The sequence below is a fragment of the Balaenoptera acutorostrata genome, chromosome 3, assembly GCF_949987535.1.
Source record: "Balaenoptera acutorostrata chromosome 3, mBalAcu1.1, whole genome shotgun sequence".
NCBI lineage: Eukaryota > Metazoa > Chordata > Mammalia > Artiodactyla > Balaenopteridae > Balaenoptera > Balaenoptera acutorostrata.
In genome coordinates this window covers 182,973,775-182,999,145 of record NC_080066.1, presented here as the reverse complement: position 1 = coordinate 182,999,145, position 25,371 = coordinate 182,973,775, and the positions used below count along the sequence as shown (strand labels likewise).

Here is a 25,371-nt window from a genome sequence, read left to right as displayed (position 1 = left end):
CCCCTGGGTGTTACCCAAACTGCTGTAAGGAGGTTGGCCGGAGCTCCAGCACCCTGCAGAGGAAACCGATTGCTTCCGGAGCAAGCAATGGGCTCCCGTGTCAGCCGGGGTGTCTTCCACGTGGGGCCGCTGCCTCTGCCTCGTCTGTCTGGGGAGCGGGGTGGGGGGAGCCTCAGCCCACAGCCTCGACAGCCCCACCCCCGGCAGTTTTCCTCCCCAGGTCACTTCTGCTTTCTACTCAGTGGCCCCGGATGACAGGTGGGGGAGGGCACAGCGCCTCAGACCCTGCTGGGCAGCTGCAAACCTCGAAGCACGTTCTCGCCCCGCCCTCCTGGCACCTCGGCAGCTTCGGGCTTCCCGGGTCTGGGTCGGTGGTGGGTCAGGGGCAGCCCCTCTTGGCAGGGCTACCAGGCAGCCTGTGTCCCCGCCCACCCTCCTCCCACTGGGGCATCAGAGCAATTCCTAACAGGGGGCCTGCTTTAAACGCGCCCGCAGGCCTTCGGGGCTCCCTACCCCGAAGGCAGTGCCGACATTTGGGGCTGGAAAATGCTTTCCAGTGGAAGAGGGCTGTCCTGGGCATTAGGGGTTGTCTGGCATCATGCCTAGCCTCCCCCACCCGATGCTAGCAGCACCTCCACCCCAGCTGTGAAACCCAAAACTGTCTCCAGAAAGGCTCAATGTCCCCTGGGGACGAAATCGCCCCAGCTGGGGACCCCGGGCAAGGTCCTGGGCCTGGATGGGTTGCAAGGAAGTGAGGCCCTCGGGGCCTCAGAGGCAGGGGATCCAGTGGGAAGGCTTCTGCTTTCACTCCCGACCTGCCATCTGCGGCCGACCTTGGACAGCTGAGCCGGGAGGCAGACTGGAAAGAAGGCAGACGCTCGGCCCCGATGTCTGTGAGCCGCGCCACCCTGCCACGCGGGCTGCTCCTGGCCGCCTCTCTGCTTCCGCCTCAGCTCTCGCTGGACCGAGCTTCCCAAAGCGCCGGGGCAGGGCAGGTGAAGGGCTGCACACACCTGCACTTCTGCTGGGCAGAGGCTGTTCTGCCGTCCCTCTGGGGGCGGCCTGGGGTGGCCCTGGTCTTTGGGACCCTTCCTGTGTCATGGGATCCGTAGGGCAAAACAAGCAGCTCCCAAAGGCCACTGAGGCTGGACCGCAAGGGCCCGAGGGCCACACTCCTGGGAGGGCGGCAGGGCTGAGGGAGGGCAGGGGTCCCTTACCTGGGGTGGGGAGACTATCTTGCCCCTGCTTTGGGCCTGGCACACAGTAGGTGCTTAATAAAACAGCTGTTGGCCGAGTGAATGGCCTCCCGTGTGGCCCTGTGCACATCCTGTCTTGCAGAGAGACTCACTCAGCCGGCGCCTTCCCGAGTCCTCGGCGGGTAGCCCTGGACAGGGTGAGCGCCTGCCGGCCAGGCTGGCTGGGGGTCCCCGGCCAGGCGTGCTGGGAACCGTGGACACTGTCCACCGGGTGTCTGCCTGCTGAGGCTCCCTCCCTGGGGAGGCCAGGGACCGCCCTGGGGGCTCGTGGACCCGCCGTGGCTGGGGGGGCCGTGGGCCGCGTCCACGCAGATGCCGGTGCCTCTCCCCTGCACGTCTCCACCTGCAGAAGCTCCTTGCACACCTTCAGCATTAATTCTTGTTAGTTGTAGCACCTGTGCTCTCCTGTTCTGTCTTCTTGCGTTCACTTGGTGCAGGCATCCCCTCGGACTAGAGGGACAGACAGAGGGGGAGGCCCTGTCATACGAGCAGGACTCGGTGTGACGGTGACCTTGTCCTATGTCTGGAGCCCGCTGGTGCCCCCAACAGACACTGGTGATCGTGGGTCCCCAAAATATCACCCAAAGTGTCACTTGGCGCTTTCTTTTTTCTTTTTTAAAATTAATTAATTAATTTATTTTTGACTGTGTTGGGTCTTCGTTGCTGCGCGCGGGCTTTTCTCTAGTTGCGGCGAGCGGGGGCTACTCTTCATTGTGGTGCGCGGGCCTCTCTTTGTTGCGGAGCATGGGCTCTAAGCACGTGGGCTTCAGTAGTTGTGGCACGTGGGCTCAGAAGTTGTGGCTTGCAGGCTCTAGAGCGCAGGCTCAGTAGTTGTGGCCCACGGGCTTAGCTGCTCTGCGGCATGTGGGATCTTCCCGGACTAGGACTTGAACCCATGTTCCCAGCATTGGCAGGCGGATTCTTAACCACTGCGCCACCAGGGAAGTCCCCTGATGCTTTCTACTGAAGAGCTGATGGGTCCTTCTGGAAATTCTGGAATGAACAATAAGGTTATTTGCCATATTTAGCTTCCCTGGGAGGAGCACAGTTCTGTCAGTGGAGGCGGGTGTAGGAAATCCTGTTCATGCTGGTGGGCCAGAGCCACGTGGGCCAGAAGCCACGTGGGTTCATGGTTTCGGTTCCCCATGTGGGTCCTGCTTCCCAGGCTTGGGGGTGGTGGGTCTCCCGGGGTTTCTGAGGGGAGAAAGCCACCTTCAGAGGAGCTGATCCAGCCTCTATGTTGGGACCTTCTCCCCTCCATCTCCCCACCTCATCCCTCCCCCAAACCCCCTCTCCCAGTTTCTCTGGTCTCTGGGGTCCTCCTCCTCCCAGATCAACCCCCCTCTGGACGCTTTTCTCATCTGGGGGCAGTTTCATCCCTGGGCCTAGGCAGTGTGCGCCTCACCCACCAGTCTGGGACCTGCCCTCGCCAGGTGGAAGGGAAGCTGGTGACCACGTGTGCCCAAGGCAGCACACCCACAATACCCAAATGCCCCTTCTTGCTTAGGAAGAGCACCCAGGGTCAGTGGAATCAAAGACCACATTTCCCAGCTGCCCCTGAAGCTGGGCGTGGCCACAGGACTGCATTCCTGAGGAGGCAAGACCAAAAGCATTGGGTGGGGATTCTGGGATGTCTCCTCAAATGGGAGGGGCCCCATCGTCCTCCACTTCCTTCCTTCCTGACACCTGGAATGTAGATGTGAAGGCTGGAGCTCAAGTGGCCATTTTTGACCAAGAGACAAGGCACCTGGTTTCCCAAAGCCATGGAAGCTGCCGGACCAGCCCCGAGAGAGAGAGAGAGAGAGAGAGAGAGAGAGAGAGAGAGAGAGAGAGAGAGAGAAAACCCCTGTGTGTTCAGCATGGTTGTCTGGGGTTTCTGAGGTGATGGGTAGCCTGTCCTGGGCTGATCTAGGGCACACTATAACTTTGTTGAAACCATGACCCATGATTCACACTCGGAGTGTGCCCTGGTCAGAGGAACACGGGCTGGTAATGAGTTTCAGAATCACCAAGCTCTTGGGGTGACAGCTTCTCAAAAGCCCCTTTCCATTCCCAGCCTCTTCTCTCTCAGGAAAACTCTCTCCGAAACTGCCCTGAAAGCCCCTTCCCTGGCTGGTGCTGGGGAGCTCCTGCCCTCTTAGGAGAGCACCGCGTCCCATGGAAAGACCCGGAAGCCCCCTGCCCCCTCCCCCAGCCCGATTCAGTGACTCAGCACCACTGAGGCTCAAAAGTGGGGGAGGGAGGGAGAGGTCAGCAGTCAGGGAAGCCTGGCAGACTTACTGGAAGAAGAAAAAAAACGATCAAAACGATCATCTCAGCCAATGGGGTCCGGCGTCGCACAAACGGACTGACACACACGACGGAGTAGGGCTCACTCCAGGCTCGTGGTGTTTGGTGATCGATGGACAAAATTTACCATAATAACAAAGCTAAAGAGACAGACCATGTAATCATCCCCACAGAGGCAAGGCGGATGGTTCATTGAGTTTGGGATAATTTGAGTGTCCTCGAGAGTAACGACTGTGGTCGATGGAAAAACACTGAAGATACAAAAACCCACGGGTCCTGCACACCCATGTTCACAGCAGCGTTACACATGGCAGCCAAGAGGGGGAAGCAACCCACGTGTCCATGGATGGATGATGGATAAACAGATGTGGCCCATGCACACAGTGGAATAGGACTCAGCCGTAATGAGGAGTGAAGTTCTGACACCTGCTCCAACATGGGTGGACCTCCAGGACTTCATGCTGAGTGAAATAAACCAGTCACGAAAGGACAGATCCTGTGTGATCCCACTCATATGAGGCCCCTAGAGCAGACAGTCCTAGAGACGGAAGTAGGATGCTGGGGGCAGGGGCTGGAGGAGGGGATGGGGAGGGAGTGTTTAAGGGGGACGGAGTTTCTGTCTGGGGAGATGAAGAGTCCCAGGGATGACGGTAGTGGTGGTCGCATGACTATGTGAGTATATTTATCACTGAGCTGTTGACTTAAAAGTGGTTAAAATGGTAAATTTTACGTTATGTATAATTTACCACAATAAAAATCCCCGAGTCCTTAATGATACTTGGGGAGAGGGTGAGAGAGAGTCCCAGACCTGGGCTACAGCAGGAGGCGACCGTTGCCTGTCAGTTGGGAGGAGAGGGGGGGGGACAGCTCATTTCCCCCCTGAACCTGCCAGAGGACACAGGTGGAAACGTCACATAATGGGAAAGTCACCACTTAGCCGACCAAGCAAGGTGGCTGCCCTGGGATGGGGAGTGGGGGGTACAGCGCCAGGAGGGGCGGCCAGGGTGCCGGGGGGGGGTCCACCCCACCACCCATCACCGGCCCTGTCGAAGGAGCGGTTGTTGTCGCCGTGATCCCGGTGCCAGAAACGTCGAACTGAACCTGCCGGGGCTTTAGAACCACTTCCCAGTCACGGGAAGCCCGTGATGGAGAACCACGTACAATGACCCCGGGAGGACCCAATCAAGCAGATCTAGAATGTGCAACATTTTAGGAGACAGGCCCCTTCGGAAAGCGAATGTCATGGGCGCAAGGGGTCGGGGCGCTGCTTCCGAATGAGGAGACCAAGAGGCCTGACGTCAACCAGCTGCGCCGTCCCTGCTGTAAACACCTGGGGACAACCAGGCTGGCTGTTGGGGGCCGAGGGGTGCGGAGGGCGGGCGGAACACGCACGTGGCTCTGGAGGTGAACTCGGAGGGTCTGGGTGCCGAGCCAGGGGCCCGATTCTGCTCACAAACACGAAGCCCATCTCAGGGGATCTTCGTGCCTGTTGAACGTGGGCGGTGGTCGCCCCCGTCCCCTATAAAACCTTTAGGAGCAGTGAGGAGAGTGGAGACGTCAGCCGGAGGTGCACGGTGCCCGGCAGATGCCCGGAGAGGGTCGCCACCGCCCACCCTCTTACCTCTTCTCGAGTTTGAATCCATGAATATTCGACCCACTTAAAACAGTGAATAATGTTCCCCTGTCACGAGGTGATGAAAGTGAGGTTGCAGACAGGATCAGTGAGGAAACCCTTCTGGGTTCACAGACACCTGCCTGGTGGAAGTGGGACCACGGAAGCTAGTGGCCTCTTCTCAAGGGGGCCCCCGGGACATTGTCAAGAGGGGGCTACAGGGTCCCCCTTTGTCCTGCCTGAAAGACACTCAGCCTCCAGGAAAAGCACCCAGCCCCCTCACCCCCCAAAACCCCTTCCCCACACCTGCTTTGCTGGTCAGGAATTGTGCTTGGAAGGGGGGTGGGGTGGGCACAGCTGCCACCCCCCAGCTCACAGCCCTCCACTCCCACCCCAGGGGCCCAGGCTTCCCTTCCCAGACCCCCCTGAAGACCCCAAGGGGAGGATTCGGCTGCCATCCCTGACCCGACAGCCGCGGCACAGAGGGTGACGGTGGCCAGGGTTTCACGCCCGAGCCCATCGGCTGGGTGCAGGGCGGCCCGGGAATACGCGGACCTCTAGGTGGGCGTGCAGAAGGGAACAGTCCCGGGGAGGGCCTGGGCCGCCCCCATGATGACAGCTGTCCCCCGCCATCCCTGAGGGTGCCTGGCCCACTGGCCGGACGTGGGCTCTGCCCCGGCTGAGGCCCTGCCTCACTCGGGCCCCAGGGGTCGGGGTGCCACCCGGCCCACCCAGACCTCAGCTCTCCCTGCCACTGCTCATCGGGGAAGAGCTGCCCTGGGCAGGTGCTCCGGGAAGGCTGAGGGGGGCCTGTGCTCAGACCCGCACGTGCTCTGCGCCCAGCTCCCCAGGTGCTCTACGCCCCCACCCACCCCGAGAAGCTGCTGCGGGTGGAGGTGGGGGGACCGAGAAGCTGCTGCGGGTGGAGGTGGGGGGACCGAGAGGAAGCCAGCCGCCAGCCGCCAGATGCACGTCCCGAGGGAAAGTGCAGAGTGGGGGCCCGCCCTCCCGGGCTCCCCTGGCCCTGGATGTGAGGGGGGCGGTGGCCTCAGTTCCAACGCCGCCTACCACCCCTGCTGTGGTGCTGGACACAGATCACCCACAAATGTTGGTGGGCCCAGCCCTGCCCTGGACTGAAGAGCCAGGTCTGCAGTGGGGACGCAGGGAGGGGCCCACGGTGCCTCCGTCTCACCCCGAAACCCAGAACCAGCCCAGGGTGGTCAGGCAAGGTGGCGGTCACCTGCAGCCCCCCCGCATCTTCCGAGGACACTGGCCGTGTGCTTTAGGCTGTGATCCTGCAAGCCGGAGAGAGACACACAGACCCCCCACGGCCAGCGTGGACACTGGGTCCCCGGGGGATCCCACGCGGCCTCTCAAGAGAAACCCACCCTCAGAGGCCACCTGGCCTGGCTGGAATCGGCTTTAGGGGCTCAGAGACACCACCCAGACGGGGTGTGCTGACCCACCCCAGGACGGGGAGCGGGGAGGGCCAGCTCCGTGTGAGACGTCTGGGCGCTGGGGACACGTGCTGTCCTGGGGCCACGGTGGGCAGGGCCGGGCAGCATCTCTGTTCTCAGTGCCCCACGGGTGTCCCTGGGAAGGCAAGGCCTCTTGCAGGCGGCCCTGCTCTGTGCTCACCAGCCTGTGAGGGGCCATGCCAGGCCTGAGCCTGAGGAGCTGGGGTCCGTCTCCCCGGGGGTCCCTGCCCCTGGGTGTCCAGCCGCAGCTGTCTGGGAACACTAGGCACCAGCAGCGCACGCGAGCGGGTCCCACGTTCGGCCCGAGCCGCCTGGGAAGGTCCTGAGGGAAGGCAGGCCTGCGTGTTGCCAGAACCACGAGGAGAAGGGGCACTGAGGCCGCTTTCAGGAAAGAGATGAGGCTACAGTCTCACCACCACTGAGAAGACGCCCCGCCGGGCTGGCCAACCCCAGGTCTCGCTCGGTTTGCGGTTTGGGGAGTTTTAGAGGCACTCCTGCTACTTCCTGAAAGCTCTGAACTGCGCCTGCAGGGAGGGAGCGCGAGGCTGGCGCCTGCTGGGCCCTGAGTAAGTCCCGGGCCCTCTGCGGGGAGCAGTCGGGGTTCGGGTCTGAAAGCAGAGTGATCCGTTGGCATAAAGGTGGGGGCTTGGTGGAGGGTCTTAACCTGGGCTCCTTCACCGAGAGAGACCCCAGGGCACCACAAATGCGGTGGGAGGGCGGGGGACTGGGGGGAGGGACAGCCCCTCTGCCGCCCCTTCCGAGCTACTGAGATGCCCCTCTGCAGAGTCCCCTGCCCCCCGGCCTCGGGGCTGGGCCGGCTCGGAGACGGGAGCCGGGGCTTATCCGCCCGGGAAGCTCTCCTTGCCCCGTGCCCAGGCACTCGGGGACTTCCCAGGGGCTGCGTGCTTGTCGCTGGTTCTCGGAGGTGGTGGGGAGGCTGTCGGGGTGGGTATAACACGTGGCCACCCTGGCCTCCAGGGGCTGGTGGGGCCAGAGGCACGTGGGCGAGAGGAGGGACGGAAGGCCAGGGGGTCTCTGCTGGGGTGGGCAGCCAGCCTGGTCCTGAGGCCGGGCAGCTCGCAGGCTTCTTGGGACGGTGTCCAGCGCCAGGCGCTGGGGTGGGGGTGGGGGGCTCCCATAGGTGTCTGCCGAGAACGGTGGGCAGGGGCTGGGCGCTGAGGAAGGGGTGCTTTCTGGCGTCTCTGCCTGGACGGCGACAAGGTGATGTTTTAGGGGTTCCTCCAGGCGGAAGGGAGAGGACGGAAGTGCCTCTGGCGATGGTGGGACAAGGTGCGGGTGTTCCACCTCCCTAGCCATCAAAGAAAGGGAGGTGCGTTTTAGAAGGCACACTATAAAAAATCTATCTAAATGGGAGAAATGGAGATGGACTCCCGCTGTGCTGGTGAGATGGGGGCCTCGGTTCAGCTGCCTGAGAGCAAGGCGCTCAGGGGCTGCAGGGGCTGGTAAGTCAGGAGCTCCCTCCCCAAAGTGTAACCTACGCACAGGGACAGAAGTCAAGTCAAAGCTCTGAGTGTGAGGAGGCGGGAGTGAGAGGCTGGAAATAACCTGGAAGTTCCAGCCGTAGTGAAAGGGTGAAGACGTCCTAGCAGACCCACCGCGACGCTCCGTAGCTGGGGACCAGGTCCCGCAGCGCGCGGTGGGCGGTGGGGCACCGGGGGTGGGGTGGGGGGGGGGAGGGCAGTGCGCCTGCTGCACCTGGGCTCGTCCTCTGTGCTTCTGCGTTTGTTTGAAAAGCTCCAGAGCGAAACGTCTGAAAGTGTATCTTAAATGACGGGAGGGACCCACTGCACACGCAGGGCGTAGGGCGCCGGGGGCCAGCGCTGGGGGCCAGGTCACTCTTTACCGTGTCATGTGAGCGTCCATCCGGACGCAGTGCTTCCTGTGGGGCTTCCGTGGGCCCTTTGGGGATGTGCAGGCACCGGGGTGGTGCCCAGGGCCAGAGGGGGTGGGGGCGGGAGGCAGGGGCCGCTCGAGCCCAGGGGTGGGTGCGTAGGGGCTTCGGGCTGACCTGGGCCACCCACCCCATGGCCTGTGGCTGTCACAGCCCCCCTGGAGCGCAGAGCGGGGACGGAGGCCCTGAGCCCCCCAGGCTGGCATGCTGGGCAGGAAGGGCGGTGAGGCTGCGGGCATGGACGATGCATCCGTCTTGGCACCCGACCCCGGGAGAGGACAAGGGGGCACCCAGGCCTACCGGCTCCTGGCCGGCAAGAGCCCCAGCTGCCAGTGGGGAGGGGCCACGGGCACTCTGGGGCTGGTGGGGTGGGGACACCAGGAGGGGACAGTCCACGGCCACCCGGGGAGGAGGCCGGGGCGGAGACCTGAGGCCATGTGTGCATTGGGCAGGGAAAGGCCAGGACGAAGCCCAAGGCTGGGCCGAGCTCTGCTGGGCAAAAGGCTGGAGGTGGGCACGGGGGCAGGTGCCCGGGCCTGTGGGCATGGGCAGGGCGGGACCGCACCCCGGGGCGTGGGGCGGTCCCAGTGCCTGGCTGCTTCGGCCTGGGCCTCCTGTGGCCCCCGGTCCTCTCAGTGTGCCCCCCGCACCCCGCCAGTGCAGGCAGACTGTGGGCGCCCGACAGTCGGGGACGCGGCCCCGGATCTGGAATCAGTGCTCTGCTCTGCACAGGCTGCACAGCGCGGGGGGGCCGAGCAGGGGCCCCAGGACCGCACAGTGTCAGTTGGGCCGCTTCCTCTGGCTTTTGCAGAAGTGACTTCTAGAGACAGTGGTCCCCTTTCTGCTGCCATCTGCATCAGGGAAGAGCTGGGCGGTGCAGCCCTTGGGGGAAGGGACCACCTCCCAGTTTTCCAGAATCTCCGTTCTGACAAAGGAATCGGGCCCAGGGTGAGGCTTGTTGTGTCCCTCCCGGGCTCACAGGGCTCAGGGGCGTCTGGACAGCTCCCAGGTGGGCTGGCCCCCCTGCAGCTCAGGGCCCCCCTCACAGTTGGAGGCCCTCCTGGACCCCGCTTCCTCAGGCTCAGCCCTCCCTCACCCCAGAGCTGAGCGGGCCACAGCCCCACGTGCCACGCTGAGCCCGCTGGTGGCTGCCCTGGGCACCTTGGGCCATCTCCTCAGAGGGCAGGACGCCTGCTCTGCGTGCGGGTCTCAGGGCCGGGCGTAGACCTCGGCCAGAGCACCCCTGGGTGGTCCCCTGCCTCACTTCCTCACTTGCAGGGGGCTGACTGAGTAAGGAGGTGCAGGGATGGACGGGGGAGGCCCATTGACCCTCCAGGCCCATGCCCACCAGTCCGTCAGGACGTCAGTTTCGAAAGGTCAATGCGTTTCTTGATTCTTTGTTGCCTCAGCGCCTTACCTTTGTATTTTCGAGGTCTTGCTTACAAATTCTCAGTCGATGAACTCCCTGCAGTTTCAGGTAAACACCTCGGCTTCCTGTTATTTCCCGGTGGTTCACCTGTTGTCAGCACAGCCGGCCCGCCTAGTGTTGGGGGGCGGGGCCTGCACCTGCCGACGCCCCACGGGGCTGGGGGCTCCGCCTGACAGGGGCTGTGGGTGGGGTCTGGGCCTGGCTCCAGGCTGGCTGAGGAAGGGTTTAGAGACCCCGCCTCCCCCAGACCCTCTCTGGCTGACAGGATGGAGCTTACGTTAGGGGCACCTCTGGTTCAGGAAGGAAGCAGAGAGACGGGCGGGAGCCAGGATTCTGCCCCATCTGCCAGCACCCCCGAGCCTGTCCACCTCTGTCGTGGGCGGTCTCCCAGGGGTCCCGGTCCCTTTCACAGGAGCAATGTCCATGCACTTTGCATCTCAGGTAATTCTTTCACCAGGAAAAATTCCTAGAAAGGATTTTATCTGCTCAAAAGTGAAGCACAGGACTTCCCTGGTGGCCCCAAAATAAATAAATTTATTTTTTAAAAAAAAGTGAAGCACATTGAAGACTTTAAAATAATTAATTAATTAATTAATTTTATTTTTTGCTGTGTTGGGTCTTTGTTGCTGAGCGCGGGTTTTCTCTAGTTGCGGCGAGCGGGGGCTACTCTTCCTTGTGGTGCACGGGCTGCTCATTGCGGTGGCTTCTCTTGTTTCTGAGCATGGGCTCTAGGCATGCAGGCTTCAGTAGTTGTGGCTCGTGGGCTCAGTAGTTGTGACTCGTGGGCTCTAGAGCGCAGGCTCAGTAGTTGTGGTGCACGGGCTCAGTTGCTCCGCGGCATGTGGGATCTTCCCGGACCAGGGCTCGAACCCGTGTCCCCAGCATTGGCAGCCGGATTCTTAACCACTGCACCACCAGGGAAGCCCACATTGAAGATTTTTGAGGCATGTTACCAAACTCTGCTAGAAAACATCTGTGCCCATGTGTGCTCCCAACACAGTGAAGGATCCCACTGCCTCACTCTCTTGCCAACACTAAGAATTAAAGTTCTTTATTTTTGCCAACCTGATAGGCAAGAAAAAGACCACTGTTTGGTTGTTTACGTTCGCATTTCTTTGACCATATAAGTGAAGTTGAGCGTTTTCCAATTTGTAGGAGGTACTTTTACTTCTTCTGTGAATGATCGGCTTTGACACTTATTTCTGTTGATTTGTGGGAGTCCTTTTTATATTAAGCCTCGGCTATTGTATCCCACAGGATGAATACAAGACTTGGCACTTAACAAATGCTCACCAACCATTTGTCAAATAACTTAATTTGTGATTTAATCTGATTTCCCTAAAGCAATTTCAACCCACCCTTTCTCCAGGTCACGTGAAACTCGGAGGAACCGTCTCAACAGGAGTGTCATATGACCTACACCGCAGCCCTATCGCGAGCCCAGAGCTGGCAGACATGACAGGTGAGAGCCCCACGCCATGCCTCCTTTGACTTGGAACATTTAGGAGGGAGCCCGTGAGAATTTTTCTACCAATGTACTTTGTCTCGTAACAGGGAAAATTACTTCAAAAATTAGCATGCAAAAGTAGACTTCTCGAGGGACTTTCCTGGTGGCGTAGTGGCTGAGACTCCGCGCTCTCAATGCAGGGGACCCGGGTTCGATCCCTAGTCAGGGAGCTAGATCCCACATGCTGCAACTAAGAGTTCGCATGCCGCCACTAAAAAGATCCCGCATGCCACAACTAAGACCTGACGCAGCCAAATAAATTAAAAAAAAAAAAAGTAGACTTCTGGAAATAAAAACTAACTCAGAAACAATGAAGCCAGAGGCTTTCCATCAAGACATCAGGAAGCACCCACTTCTTAATTCTCTTGAAATGCTAGAAAAGAACCAAGAACAGGACTGAAGGAGAAGTGGAGGCTCTGGGGTCCACCTGGGCCTCGTATCCTGCCCACTTCTTGTGAGAGACCCCGTGCCGAGCCACAGATGCCCCACAGCGCCTCCTTCCCCTCCTGGGGGCTCGTGTGCCCCCAGCCCGGGAGACTCCTTTCCCAAGCAGTCAGGGTCCTCTGAGTGCCCCGTGGTGGGAGGGGCAGGCTCTCACCTGTGTGCCGAGTGCTGGTCACCAGACGGCTTGGGGGAGGGGACTGGGCGTGGGCAGGTGAAGACAGGAGGCCACGTGCCAGCCTTGTGGCCCCGGCAGGTGGCATGTGGCTGCACCAGCTGTGCTGAGTCCAGTCGGCACCCTGGGGGGGGCAGTGTTGGTGGGGGTGGCTGGGAGCAGCGAGGGGCCCACAGGCCTCACCTGGGCCTCCACTTGGGTTTTGGGCTCCCTGCGCTCTGCTCCCCTGAGTGTGGCAAGACAGGGTCGGTGCTGGGGTCCAGGGCGTTGGGCTGGCGCCTTGGAGGACTCGCATGGCTGGGAGGGACGAGCCGTCCAAGCAGGGCCAGCCTGGGCAGACAGGTGTCACCTTTCTCCCGCCTGAGAACCGCCCTCCGCGGCCCGGTGCTCCCCTGCGCACCGTCGGCCCCTCCGCTTGGTGCAGCCCGACTCTCGTGTGGAGAGCTGACAGCCGGGTCTGATGACTCCCCGACGCCCTCCGTCTGCACGTGGAATGAAGCCCACGTCCCGGAGGTTAGGGCCATGGGTGGGGGCCCAGAGAAGGCACCGCCTCGCTCCCATCGGGATGGCCACTGTCAAAACCAAAATACCAAGGGCTAGCGAGGATGTGGAGAAATGGGAACCCCCGTGCGCTGTCGGTGGGAACGAAAATGGAGCAGCTGCTGGGGAAAACAGTACGGCGGCTCCGCAAAAAGCTAAAAAAGAGAATCGCCATACGATCCAGCAATCCACAAAAAAGAAGTGAACTTGGGTCTTCCCTGGCAGTCCAGTGGTTAAGAATCTGCCTTCCAATGCAGGCGACTCGGGTTCGATCCCTGGTCAGGGAACTAAGGTCCCACGCGCCACAGGGCAACTAAGCCCACGCGCCACAACAAAGAGCCTGCGTGTGGCAACTAAGACCCAACGCAGCCAAAAATAAATAAATAAATAAATAAATAAATAAATAAGAAGTGAACACAGGTGTGGAAGAGGTATTTGCACACCCATGTTCATGGCAGCACTACTCACAATAGCCAAGATGTGGAAGTAGCCCGAGTGTCCATAGACAGATGAGTGGAAAACCCTAATGTGGTCCATCCACACAGTGGGCTATTACTCTGTGCTAAAAAGGAAGGGTGCTCTGACACGTGGACCCTGAGGATATGACGCAAGGCGAAATAGGCCAGTCACAGAAGGACACACTCTTTACGATCCACTCACAGGAAGGGCTGGGGGAGGGGTGGGCAGTGAGTGTTTAATGGGGACAGAGTTTCAGTTTTGCAAGATGAAAAATTCTGGACATGGATATGGTGACGGTTGCACAACAATGTGAATGTACTTAATGCCACAGAAGCGGACACTTAAAATGGTTAAGTTGGTCGCTTTTATCTTATGTATATTTTACCAGAATTTTAAAAATTGGGAAAAACAAGTGAGTGGCACAAAAGGGTGTCGGGAGCACACTGGGGGGCCGACAGCTCCATCACCCTGGGGACCTTCACAGCGAGCCTTCAGCTGAAGAACAAGCACTGCTCTCTGCCCGCCTTCACTGTCCTGCCGCTAATTTCTGCATCAGGTCGCCCTGCGGGGGGCGGGGGGTGCTGAAAACCATGCATGGGCACTGGGGCCGAGTCCCTCGGGAGGGCCCTCGAAGCCCGAGGGATCCCGGACAGCTGCCCGCGACCCCATGGCCATGTCAGCGTTGGGATGCACTGAGGTCTCCTTGGCTGTTGGATGTGCATGTGGAAAGGTCCAGGGGTCTTCAACCTAAGCACCTAAAGAGCTTCCAGGCCTCAGGGGTCACTGGGCTGTGGAAGCAAGGGCCACGTTCTCCGCTGTCACTGAGGCCACCCCAGGCCTGTCCAGCCTGCTGGCCACTCCCCTGGCCGGATCACGGGGCCATCACCGCCAGAGGCTGCTGCAGCCGAGGGGCAGCGCGAAGCTCCACCTGCGTCCGGGCGCCGCCTGCGGCTCCCGCTGACCTCGAGGGGCTGCTCGGTCCACAGCCTGCTGTCGGAGGTGCCCAGGGCCTAAACGGGACAGCATCTCCCGAGGCCAGGGCACAGGCTCTGGGAGGTGCGTGTCCCCCCACGGCCACCCAGATGTTCCTGTCGCATGGCAGGTCCCAGGGGCGGGTCAGGAGGGAGAGGGTCCAGGAGGCTCCAGGCACAGGTCAGGCAGTGGGTGCTGGGGTCACCGCCACGAGCGGGACCCAGGAGAGGCAGGCTGGGCGGGAGAGGGAGGGCGCCTGGGACACGCTGGCTTCCTTCCCCACGTCGTGTGGGGTCCCTCAGCCTGGGGAGCCCCCGGTGTGAGTCACCGCAGTGTCCGTGGATCCTTAGACGGGGGGCAGGGGGCTCACCCCTACAGCAGGGCCCTTTGTCCTGTGACTCATTCCTTGTCCCCTCGGAAACACCTGGTGGGGAGGCAGGTGAGGGGACCACCTCGCAGGTGCCTGGGGCCTGGAGCACCCCTCCGCACTGGCTTCTTTCCCCCTGTTGAGAGGGGTGGTAACTGGCGTCCCAGGCGGGGCTCAAGGGGAGGGCAGGTGGGCATCCAGGTCCCGCCTTCCTCCTGGGTCCTCCATGACAAGCAGGCACTGGAGCTTGGAGGAGCCCCCAGTGCCAGTCTGTGGTTCTTCCCAGCCCCCCATCCCAGCAGGGACCCCAAAGCCCTGGTGAGCTTCCACTTCCCACGCTGTGGCCCAGCAGCCCGGCTCTGCACGGTCCCAGTGCGAACCCCGCAAAGCCCAGCTGACACATCTGAAGAGCGTCGTGAAAGCTTGGCTGAGCCCACGGGGGTGGAGGAAAGTCAGGAGCGGGCAGCGGGCTGTGGGCTGTGGGGAGCCCTGGGTTGTGTGATGCCGAGGTCCCTCTGAGCTGGGCTTCATATGATGGCTGACGGTGGCGACTGTCCCGTGTAACTGACGCCTAGAATCAACAGAGGGAGGCTGACAGGCCTAAGGTTTCAGGGCTCATTTCATACTTATGGACGGATTCCTTATCGTTTGTTTCTTGAGGGCACAGCAGGTGAGCCCTGGCTCCCACGTGGGGAGGGCGTGGGCTCTGAATTGGGACACCTGCACAGGGACCCCAAAGTTCAGCCCCGCTATGAGGCCTGGATGGAAACCAGCCCTGGAGTAAATCCAAGCACTCCTGCCCTCCGGCCACCCGAGCTGGGGCAGAGGTCCCAGGCGGCCGGCTCCAGCCAGCCCACAACCCCTGGCAGGACAGCCCCTCCCACTCAGGAAACGCCCACGGATAACGCCCCATCAGGCGTGAGCTCACAACCGCCACAAGACGTGCGAGGGAGCTGGCCCGTGGGAGGGTGTGCAGGCACTGTGCCGTGGCGGGGGTCCTGCCTCCAAGACTGCAGGTGCTGGGAGGGTCACGTGCAGTGACATCAGTACGTTGGGTGAATGTAAGGAGATCAGAGACGGAAGGAAAAACATGAGCAGAGAACAAGAGACTCGAAAGGGAGCCAGATGGAGTGTCTAGAAATGAAAGACATGATCCCTGAATTTTAACGCAGTGAATGAGTAAAAAAAACCCGCCAATTAGACACAGATACAAAGAGCTCACAAACTCAAGTTCAATGTCGGTAGGTTGCCTGGACAGAAGGACGGTCCTGCAGGATGGGGGCGGGGGGGAGGGTGCAGAGCGAGGTGAGGACAGGGCGAGAGGTCCAGCACGTGCCTGACCAGAGCCCCAGGAAGCAAACAGAGGGGCATCCGGAGAGCTGGGGTGTACAGAGTCTCAGATTCAGGGGTCCGAGGGCACGGCAACTAGACAGCAGGCGGCCGCCGTCGCAGCTTCAGAAGCCAGAAGACGGGCTGCAGCGGGGCCGGAGCTAAATCAGACCTCTGGGGGAACCGTCCTCCAGAATCGGGGTAAAAGTGCATTTCAGATGAACCAAAGCTGGGGCAGGCTCTCATCCACAGGGCTTGCGAGGGCTGTCTTCAGGGAAAGGAGGGAATGACCTCGGAAATGCAGCAGATGAAGGAAAGGGAGCAGGCAGAAGACTGGCCGACATGTGGGCAGCTGTGAACAGGGATGGACAGTGTGAAGTCACAACAACAACCACGGCAGGAATAGTAATAATAATAACATCTGACCTATGGGGTTAAACAGGCAAAGAACCCCCACGACTCCCATAACTGGGACCAGAATTGCACGCCAGCCAAACGTGGGGCCGTTAGAGCAGCAGTGTCCCAGGGTTTGTGCCCACCAGGAGGTGAAGGTTTTCTCACTTTAGACACTACTAAGTATGCACATTAAAACATCCAGGGTACTCTCAAAAAGATTAAAAATGGCTTAATAATCTCCAAACCAATAAAGGGGGAAATAGACTAAAAACTAAACTCAATAAATCCAAAAGATGTATTGTTTGCTAGGGCTGCTGTAACAAAGGACCACAGACCAAGTGATTTATTTTTTTACTTTATTTTTTGGCTGCGTTGGGTCTTCGTTGCTGTGCACAGGCTTTCTCTAGTTGTGGTGAGCAGGGGCTACTCTTAGTTGTGGTGCACGGGCTTCTCATTGAGGTGGCTTCTCTTGTTGCAGAGCACAGGCTCTAGGCATGCAGGCTTCAGTAGCTGTGGCACGCGGGCTCTGGAGCTGTGGCTCATGGGCTCTAGAGTGCAGGCTCAGTAGTTGTGGCGCAGGGGCTTAGTTGCTCCGTGGCATGTGGGATCTTCCCGGACCAGGGCTCGCAGGCATTGGCAGGCAGATTCTTAACCACTGCGCTACCAGGGAAACCCAGACCAGATGATTTAAATCACAGATTTCTTCTGTTGTAGCCCTGGAGGCTGGAAGTCTGAGATGGAGGTGTGGACGGGCTGCATTCTTCCGAGGCCTCTCTCCTCGGCTTGGGATGGCCGTCTTCTCCCTGTCCTCACATCGGCTTTCGTTCACACGTGTCCCTGGGTTTAAATGTCCCCCCCCCCTTTTTTTTTTAAAAAAGAATCCAGGTACTTGTTTTTGGGGTTTTTTTTAAAAAATTTATTTATTTATTTATGGCTGTGTTGGGTCTTCGTTTCTGTGCGAGGGCTTTCTCTAGTTGCAGCAAGCGGGGGCCACTCTTCATCGCGGTGCGCGGGCCTCTCACTATCGCGGCCTCTCTTGTTGCGGAGCACAGGCTCCAGACACGCAGGCTCAGTAATTGTGGCTCATGGGCCCAGCCGCTCCGTGGCATGTGGGATCTTTCCAGACCAGGGCTCGAACCCGTGTCCCCTGCATTGGCAGGCAGATTCTCAACCACTGCGCCACCAGGAGAGCCCCTAAATGTCCCCTTTTTATAAGGACACAGTCATACTGGATTAGGACCCACCCTAAAGACTTCATTTTGACTTGATCACCTCTGTAAAGATCCCATCTCCAAATCCAGTCACGTTTTGAGGTCCTGGGGGTTAGGACTCCACATATCTTTTTTTTGGCGGTTGGGGACACACAATTCAACTCATAACAGAAGGCGAATAGAGAATAAACTCTCTTCAAGCCCACAAGCAACACTTTGGAAAATGACTCGGTTAGTGACCAGGATGCAGGACGCGGTATTGCCGACCTTGTATCCTCGAGGCCATCGGCTGGGGGATGGGTGATTTAGGGTCACATTAGGAAACCATCTGGAAAACTTTAACCCTGGCGCGTCCAGTCCGCAGCTGACAAGAGCCTTCTTGCCCCTTCTTGCGCTATCACATCTGATTCAGGGGGTTCCCAGCGACACCCGCCCTCACGCTGTCTCTGCCCCACAGGAAACGCCACGCCGGTGACCAGCCCTCTGCCAGGGGCCCTGTCGACTGGCGTATCTCCCCAGAACTGCACGGTGCCCTTCGACGACAGCAGGGTGTTCCTGGTGACCGTGTACAGCACCGTGTGCACGCTGGGCCTGCCAGCCAACTGCCTGACCGCCTGGTTGACGCTGCTGCAGGCGCGCCAGGGCCACGTGCTGGCCGTCTACCTCTTCTGCCTGGCGCTGTGCGAGCTGCTCTACGTCAGCACCCTGCCGCTCTGGGTCGTCTACATCCAGAACGGCCACCGCTGGCCCCTGGGCCCGCGGGCCTGCCAGGTGACCGCCTACGTTTTTTTCTGCAACCTCTACGTCAGCATCCTCTTCCTGTGCTGCATCTCCTGCGACCGCTTCCTGGCAGTGGTGTACGCGCTGGAGACACGAGGCCGCCGCCACCGGAAGACCGCCATCCTCGTCTCCGTGTCTGTCTTCGTTCTCGTGGGGCTCGTCCACTACCCGGTGTTTCAGATGGAGGAGGAGGAAACCTGCTTCGAGAAGCTGCCGATGGACCGCGAGATCGCCGGGTACTACTACACGCGCTTCGCCGTGGGCTTTGCAGTCCCTCTGTCCGTCATCGCCTTCACCAACCAGCGCATCTTCAGGAGCATCAAGCAGAGCACCAGCTTGAGTGCCGCCCAGAAGGCCAAGGTGAAGCGCCTGGCCGTCGCGGTCGTGACCATCTTCCTGTTCTGCTTCGCTCCCTACCACCTGGTGCTCCTGGGCAAAGCCATAGCCTTTTCCTACTACAAAGGAGACACGGGCCCTCTGTGCGCCTTCGAAATCAACCTGTGCACGGTCTCCGTGGTGTTCCTGAGCCTGGCCACGGTGAACAGCGTGGCTGACCCCATCATATATGTGCTGGCCACGGAAGTTTCACGCCAAGAAGTGTCCAGAATCCACAGGGGGTGGAAAACGTGGTCCATGAAGACAGACGTCGCCAAGCTCACGTATTCGAAGGATTCAGAGGAGGCACGATCGCCCACATAGCTCACAAACGGCTACGCCTTCCCCAAGCCTGTCCGCCCACCAGGGCCACCGCCGGGCACGTGGGCCTCGCCATGCACCCTGGAGGGCCCGACTGAGGAGCCCTGCCGAGCCCAGCATGGGAGTCCAGGGCCGATCGCTCGGCTCCCCGCGGAGCCTACCCGCCAGTGTCCACAGCGCCCCCTCTGGATGACACGTCACAGATGTCTTGTTCTGGGAGCTTCTGCCCCTTGGGGGTCCCAGCCCCCCAGGCTTTTCCACTGGGAGCGGAAGCCCCACAAGGGAGGAGGCAGGACGCCGAGGGTAAGGGCGAGTCTGCCAGCTGCAGGGAGAGCCCGTGGCAGGCAGGACGGCTTGTTCTGGCTGGCGCTCTCGGCTGTGAGCGCACCGCAGGGTCGCAGGCAGAGGCCGTGTGACCGCTCGGTGCTGCTGGCAGCCGGCACAGGCCGTGCGTGCGGTAGGTGCCTGTCAGCCTCCGCGTGATGGCTTTATTTTCCGTGCTTTTCTGCAAGCGTTGCTTGGATGACTGTGACAGTACGTGGCGGGGCCTTTGTTCTCCTGCCCCAGATCGTCGGTGCAAACTGTGCCCCTTCCTGCGGTGACTGCTCACGGGGCCTTGGCTGGGCCTCTCTGTGCCGCAGACCCTGAGGGGAGCCGGGGGGCGGGGTGCACTCACGTGGCCTCCGGAGGGAGCCCCAGGTGCTCGTGGCAGCAATGCCCATCAGCCGGGAGGGCCGGGGGGCACCCCAGGCAGGGTGACACGCCGCCAACGGGCTCCGAGGACGGCGGTGAGTCCTCCGCACCGAGGCTTCCCAGCCCCGCTGTCGGGGAGAAACCGCCGAGGGCCAGGCCAGGTCACAGCGCTACCTCCGTTCCCCCATCCGTGACAGGGCCAGTGACACCTACCTCCGCGGTTGGCATTGGGGGCTGACCACACCCACCGCTTACGTTCGCATTTCCCTAAGGCAGCGATCGATGTTTTGCATTGTTAGAGACCCTGAGAGGATATGTGATTCAGAAAATACGTTTAGAAATAAAAGCGCGGGCTTCCCTGGTGGCGCAGTGCTTGAGAATCTGCCTGCCGATGCAGGGGACACGGGTTCGAGCCCTGGTCTGGGAAGATCCCACATGCCGCGGAGCAACTAGGCCCGTGAGCCACAACTACTGAGCCTGCGCGTCTGGAGCCTGTGCTCCGCAACAAGAGAGGCCGCGATAGTGAGAGGCCCACGCACTGCAATGAAGAGTGGCCCCCGCTCGCCGCAACTAGAGAAAGCCCTCTCACAGAAACGAAGACCCAGCACAGCCAAAATAAATAAATAAATTAAAAAAAAAAAAAAAAAGAAATAAAAGCGCAAGAATACACGTCAGTGCCAACTTCCTAACCTGGGGTAATGTCATTTTATCTTGTCAGGCGAACGTTTCCCTCTAGGGACCTCTTGGAGGGCCAAGCCCTGGGGGAGGGGCGTGTGCCTGGGCTCTCCAGGTGATGGGCCGGCTTCTAGAACAGTCTGGAGTATTCAGGGCCGGGATCACAGGACGTTTCAACAACATCTGACGTATGACTTCCCGGGGCTGCTGTAACTAATTACTGCAAACTGGGGGGCGTAAAGCAAACAGGATTCTCTCAGCCTTCTGGGGGCTGGAGGTCGGAGATCAGGGCGCGGGCAGGGCTCCTTCTGGCGGCTCTCAGAGGAGCCGTTTCCATGCCTCGCTCTCGGCCTCTGGTGCTGCCACGCCGCCCCCCCCCAGCTTCACCCCCCTCTCTGTCTCTCTTCTGTCTCTTTGGACTTAGGGCTCCCCTGGATAATCCAGGGTGAGCTCAGCGCTGCATCCTTAGCCAAAGCCGATTTCCAAATAAGGCCCCGCCCCCAGATTCCGGGGAGTAGGTCGAGGCGGATCCTTCCGGGGGCCACCAGTCTATCCACTACGAATGGCAGGAAGGAGCGAGAATCCTGCTCTGAGGCTCCCAGGGGAGGAGTGGCCCCCAGACCCACCGCCCGCCCCTCGTCGCTCCGCACCTGTCACCGTCCACTTGGCGGTGACCGTGACAAACGTGGGAAGACACGGTTACCGCGCAAGCACCCCACGGCTGTGCTCTGGCCTCCCAGTTGCTGCGAAAACCTGCTGTACAAGAAGAAGAATGATGCCAGTCTCTCTGTCTTTTTCATTAATACCCTTTCTTGGCAGCCTCATGCCGCTTCCTTGGCAGTTTTAGGAAAAGTTCCTGGCATCCGAAATCCCAGCCTGGGGCTCTCCCTCCAGCCCCCTCACCTGGCAAACCGCCCCCCAGGACCGTCCTTGCACCCTAGCCTCTCCGGCAGCGTCACTGGCCCTGGGGTTTCGGCATCTTACGCCTCAATTTCAGTCACGGAGGTAAAGCTCGTGCTCCCACCGAGGGGAGCCGCAGGGCCTTGTGAGCGGGGTCCCCACCTCCACGTCCATGAGAGTCCGGGGCTGCCGAAACAAGTGATCACAAACCTGGACGAAATGTCTTAAAACAACAGGAATTTACCCTTTCACAGCTCCGAGGCCCCAAGTCCAAAATCAACGTGTCGGCCGGGCTGCGCTCCCTCCAGAGGCTCCAGGGGACAGTCCTTCCTGCCTTTTTCAGCCTCTGGTGGCTCTAGGGGTCCCTGGGCTTCTGGCTGCATCACCCCAGTCTCTGCTTCTGTCTTCACGTGCCCCCTTTTGTGTCCCTCCGGGTTGCCCCTTCTGTCTCAAGGCCGCGTGGTGGGCCCCAGTGGCCGTCTGGACGCCCGGCGCTCGCCCTGCCGGGTCCGCAGTCCTCCTGGCCCAGCGGCTCTGTGGCGGGGCACTGCTTTCTGTCCGCTCTCCCCGGGGAGCTCAGAGCCTGCCTTGCCCGCACCAGGGACCCCAGGCTGGGCAAGGCGCAGGGGAATCGGATGGGGGCTGGGTGAGAACTGTGCCCGACGGTCCGCACCCTCCACCCTCGGCCGTGGGGCTTCATCCGCACTGGTCCGGGCGTAGCGGGTGCGGGAGCCTTAGCGGTGGGCCCGGCCTGTCCCCCCTGCCCCTCGTCTCTCCCTCTGTCCTCTCACGGGACTGTCTCAGAGGACCGCCTGTGTGTGTGTGTGTGTGTGTGTGTGTGTGTGTGTGTGTGTGTGTGTGTGTCATGTGACCCTGGACGCAAGCCCCCAGCCCCCAGCCCCCAGCGAAGGGGCTTCCCCGTTAGTTCACCACCACCTCTTCACACCCAGGCTGGGAACTGCCTACTTTTCCATCTTTTGCTGACATTTTTGCAACCAATAAACGGCCCCTTTCTTCCCGGGCAGGGTCCCATCAAGCGCTGCCCGGCCCACCAGCTCCCCACTGTGGCGGAGGCAGGGCTCAGGCCCCGGAGCCGCTGGCTCAGGAGAGGGGCTGCCAGGACTTTGCCGGGAGGGGTGGCCTGGAGGGTCTCCGCCCCCGGGAGTCTCAGAGGGTACCTGCAGGAGACAGGGGGCCACGTGAAATTAGAAGGCGGCTGCGTGCAGGGGCTGTCACCGCTGGGGAGGGCAGGCTCCGTGCTCAGGGCCCAGCCAGGTCCCAATCCGCCATCCACAGGCCTTAGTGGAGGGGCTGCCCGGGGGTGGGGGGGCCCCGAGGGAGGGGCTGGGCTCCGGTCACCTGCCAGCTCCGTGCTGGACACAGGGCCACCCAGGGCGTGAGGCGGCCCTGCCCTTGCGGCCGAGACCCTGGGGAGCAGCTGGGGAGGCGGTGGTCAAGGGCCCACCTTGGCCCGAGGCACAGTCTTCCCGGACGCACACCTCCCCTCCCCCCAGGGCGGTCTTATCGAGGCTGAAGCTTCCTTCACCGACCACAACCTTTCTCCTTCGTCTGACTCACGCTGCTCAGGGAAACTTCTCACTTTCATAGTGGGGTTACAGAGCCTGAGAGCTGGCCAGACAGCCTCCCCTCCCTCCATCACCCCCCTCCCTCTGACCCTCCCTCCCCCTCTTCCGCCCACCCCCTCCCTCCCTCCCTCCTCCCTCTCCCACCCACCCCTCCACAAAGTGCTCCCCGCGGTTCCGCGAGGTGGGGAGGGAGCCAGGCACAGTGAGGCCCACCCTTGCTGTCCTGGGGTCCATGGAAGGAGGCAGGGGCTGAGGAGGGGAGTCCCGAGACCCCTCGGGGCTGCCCGGCCACCTCGAGCAGCCCAGCCTACACTCCTGGGCTCTCTCCTCAAGTGTGTCCCAGACCAGCGCTCCCTGGAGGGACACCCTGCTATTTGTTCACTGATGTATTCCCAGCTCCCTGGACAGGGCCCGTTGCTGTTCCCTGAGGGACCGATGGTCGCGTGCGTGGGCAAGCACCCTGCCAGCTGGGGAGACCCACCCAGGCTCGCCCGACACTTCAGCACTCACATGTGTCCAAATATTTGAAAAGCCAACAACCTAACAGCCCCGTCCCACCAGACACACCCCGGCTCCCAGCCCTGCCAGATACACCCGCACATCCGGTGCAGGGTCAGGCCCCCTCGGGGGCCCACCCTCACTCCGCCGGGCTCGCGAGTGGCCGCAGCCCACAGGTGTGCCCACCGGGCGGACCCCGTGGGGACAGGCCCAAGGAGAAGCCACGGCAGCGGCGGAGGAGGTGAGTTCTGAACGGTTTGGCTGGGAATCCTGGGGTCACGTGGTCTGGAGTTGGTCTAGAAGGGGCGGCACAGCCCCAGGAAGGCACACTGCTGCCCAAAGCCTCCTGACCCAGCGAGAGGGACCTGCCGGGGAGGCCCTCCTGAGCGGACAGGAAAGCACGCTGACATTCGTGGGAGCACTCGGTCCTAGTGGGGAAACAGCCGCGCTCCCCGTGTTACTCTAAGACCTTCCGGAAACCCCGGACGTCGGAGGACAGCTCGCTTTGGACGAGGTATTTCACCCCCGCCAGCCCAGCGTCGTCACCTGTGATCTGGGAATGGCCACAGGACCTGCCCGTAGGGCTGTTGGGGACGTTCACTGACATCTTGTCTGTCCCCCGCTTAAGCTGTGCCTGACACCGAGTGGGCGCTCAAGACTTAGAGCCTCGTTTCAGCTTCCTGGGTGGTCTTTCCCCGGGGTCCTGCGAAGACCCAAGTTCTTGATGACCAAGGCCCGCCCGTCCCAGTGACGGCCCCTAGAGGGCGCCCGCGAGGCTGAGCGCACCGTGCATGTCCGGCCCGCGGCCGCCAGGGGGCAGCACCACCCGAGGCGGCGGCGGCGGACTAGGCGGCCCCACCGCGGCCTGGGTCTCAGCGCCCCTTCCTCGCCGGATCCGGACCCCTTAGAGCGGTTCTAACGGGAGAAACCGCAAGGGGCCACGCAGGCAGGGCGTGCGGAGGCGGGCCCAAAGCCCGGTCTGAGAAGGGGAAGAGAAGCCGAGAGAGGCCCTGCGCCCGGTGACAAGTGACAGTGACGTGATGGTTGACGGTGACATCAACCGGTGCTCCCGGCCTCGTGCGAATCCGGAGAAACTGCAGGGTCACGGGGCTTCGGGGCTGGGCCCCGGGGGATGGGAACACACCCCTGGGGCGGGGAGGGCGGGGACCAGCAGGGCCGGCAGTGGCCCTGTCGCTGGGCGCTGGGCAGAGCGGAGGTGGCCAGGGCCGCGCAGCAGGGAGGCCCTCCCGGGAGGCACCCAGAGCGCACCCGCCACCAGCCGGGGCAGCTGCTGTGGACACGGTCTGCCGGTGCCTCAGGTTTACACGTGACCCAGCAACGCCACTCCGAGGGCGTAGCCAAGAACGTTGAAAGCATCCGTGTACACAAATGCTGGAAGCAGCATTATCCCCAGTAGCCAGGTGTCCATAGTAAAACGTGGTCTACCACACGACGGACTGTTACTCGGCCACGAAAAGGAATGAAGTTCTGACACCTGTTACAGTGTGGATGAGCCTCAAAAACATGCTGAGAGGCCAGACACAAAAGGCCACATAAAGCATGATGCCATTTCTAAGAGGTGTCCAGAATAGGGAAATCCATAGAGACAGAGGGGAGATGAGTGGTCGCCTGGGGCTGGGGGCGGGGCAGTAGGGCGTGATAGCTAAAGGGCAGGGGGCTTTTTCTGAGGGCATGAAAGTGTTCTAACATTGACGTATCTATGGATACACTAAAAACACTGGCTTGTACACTTTAAAAGGGTGAGCTGTATGGTATGTGGTCACATCTCAATAAAGCTGTTTTGTCAAAAAAGACACATCAGACCCCCTTCATCCAGCCTGCAGCCCCAAGGCCCCTGAAGGGACATTCTGGGGCCACCACAGCTCAAAGGAGGGTGGGCTGAGAGGCCTCAGCCCCAGTGGCCCCCATGTATCCCCCACTCATGGCTCTGGGGCTCCACAGCCCCCTAGTGACAGAGGCCTAGGTTTCAGGCAATGGGCAGGCAGGGTGGGCAGGGTGGCTGAGGGTCCCCAGTGGGCTCTGCCCTCAGCCCTGCCAGACCACCTCCCAGCCTCACCCCAGGGTGTCAGGTGAGGTAAGCAGGGTACCTGTTGTTTCTGATGCTCAGGAGATAATCACCTTCCTCCATCATGACCATTCCTGACCCGCC

The 25,371-nt window shown here is 61.0% G+C and overlaps 1 protein-coding gene across 1 annotated transcript; it reads left to right on the top strand.

Moving 5' to 3' along the window:
* The first annotated feature begins 7,158 nt into the window (after positions 1-7,158).
* On the top strand, positions 7,159-19,500 carry GPR132 (G protein-coupled receptor 132). The gene is given in 3 exon segments (XM_057543565.1): positions 7,159-7,201; positions 11,346-11,438; positions 17,831-19,500. Coding segments are annotated over 2 exon segments (1,509 nt in total). The 5' UTR covers positions 7,159-7,201; positions 11,346-11,431; the 3' UTR covers positions 19,333-19,500.
* The last annotated feature ends 5,871 nt before the right edge of the window (positions 19,501-25,371 follow it).